Source organism: Chenopodium album, chromosome 22 (assembly GCF_948465745.1).
Source record: "Chenopodium album chromosome 22, dcCheAlbu1.1, whole genome shotgun sequence".
In the NCBI taxonomy this organism is placed as follows: domain Eukaryota; kingdom Viridiplantae; phylum Streptophyta; class Magnoliopsida; order Caryophyllales; family Amaranthaceae; genus Chenopodium; species Chenopodium album.
In genome coordinates, this window is record NC_137855.1 from 27,147,081 (window position 1) to 27,148,385 (window position 1,305).

At 34.5% G+C, this 1,305-nt stretch overlaps 1 protein-coding gene across 1 annotated transcript; it reads left to right on the plus strand.

The window, feature by feature from the left end:
- Positions 1-406: 406 nt before the first annotated feature.
- On the plus strand, positions 407-877 carry LOC145604121 (zinc finger BED domain-containing protein RICESLEEPER 2-like). Its single transcript, XM_081660071.1, has one exon. It carries the CDS (start codon positions 407-409, stop codon positions 875-877), a length of 471 nt encoding a protein of 156 aa, XP_081516197.1.
- The last annotated feature ends 428 nt before the right edge of the window (positions 878-1,305 follow it).

Genomic DNA, 1,305 nt, shown 5'->3' on the forward strand with positions numbered 1-1,305 from the left:
CAACCCTTTTTCATTATTCCTTCTCGATGGACAGTGACTACAGATTGTTTTAGGATTTATTTGGATGAGAAAAGTTTGAAGAGTTTTTTTAGCAAGTGCATTTCACGTATAAGTCTGACCATTGACAGTTGGACTTCTTGCCAGAATATGAATTACATGTGTTTAACCGTTCACTTTATTGACCAAAATTGGAAATTGCACAAGAAAATAAAACCTTTGTATAATTTCTGGTCATTCTGGTGAAACTATTGGTAAATCTGTCCAAAAGTGCCTACTTGAATGGGGTATTTCTAGAGTTATGACTGTCACGGTAGATAATGCTAGTTCAAATGATGTGGGCATTTAATATTTGAAAAAGAGGTTTGAAAGTTGGTAGACTTTAGTTTTAGGTGGTCGGTTTTTACACATGAGATGTTGTGCTCACATATTAAGTTTAACGGTTAAAGAAGGATTGAAAGAAAGTGATGTGTCTATAAAAAGAATTTGTTGTGCTGTTAGGTATGTAAGATCATCGGGTGCTAGATTGCAAAAGTTTATGAGTTGTGTTAAACAAGAAAAGTTAGTGTCAAAATGTTTTCTTTGTTTAGATGTGGATACTAGGTGGAATTCCACTTATTTAATGTTGGAAGGTGCTTTGGCATATCGTAGGGCTTTTGATTTGCTTGAATGTTCTGATGGTGGTAAATTTAAGTCCGAGTTAAATAAGTCAGATGGTGTGCCTGAATCTAGTGATTGGGATCGTGTTGCCTCTTTTCTTCCTTTCCTTAAAATATTTTATGATGCTACTCTAAGAGTTTCTAGCTCGTTGTATATCACCTCTAATGTGTATTTACAAGAAATTGTTGGGATTAGTGTGTTAATCAAGAAAATATGTTGATTAATGATGTGGGGGTGAGTTTAATGGCTAGTGGAATGAAGAAAAAGCATGACAAGTGTTGGGAGAATGTTGATAATGTGAATCTTTTGTTGTATATTGCTGTCATTCTTGATCCTAAGAGGAAAATGGGATATACTAAATGGGCAATTAATCAACAATATGATTCTGAAAAAGCTAAGTATTTGTTTGCTAAAGTAATGCAAACTCTGAATGAAATGTATGAACTTTATGTTTCTGAGAACCCTTCAAATGATTCCATTACCCCCAAAACTTCTGATTTTCTGGAGGAAGTAGAAGATATGGACTCTGCTATAGATGTTGTGGAATTAAAGTTTGAAAAGGATGTGGGTTCAAGTGTTGGAGTGCAAGGGAAAAATGAGTTGGCCAAGTATTAAGAAGATGATAGAGAAGTTAATCCTGCTGGAAAA

What these genes read in the sequence shown, in the direction of transcription:
- LOC145604121 (XM_081660071.1), top strand. Translation starts at nt 407, where the DNA reads ATGAGATGTTGTGCTCACATATTAAGTTTAACGGTTAAAGAAGGATTG.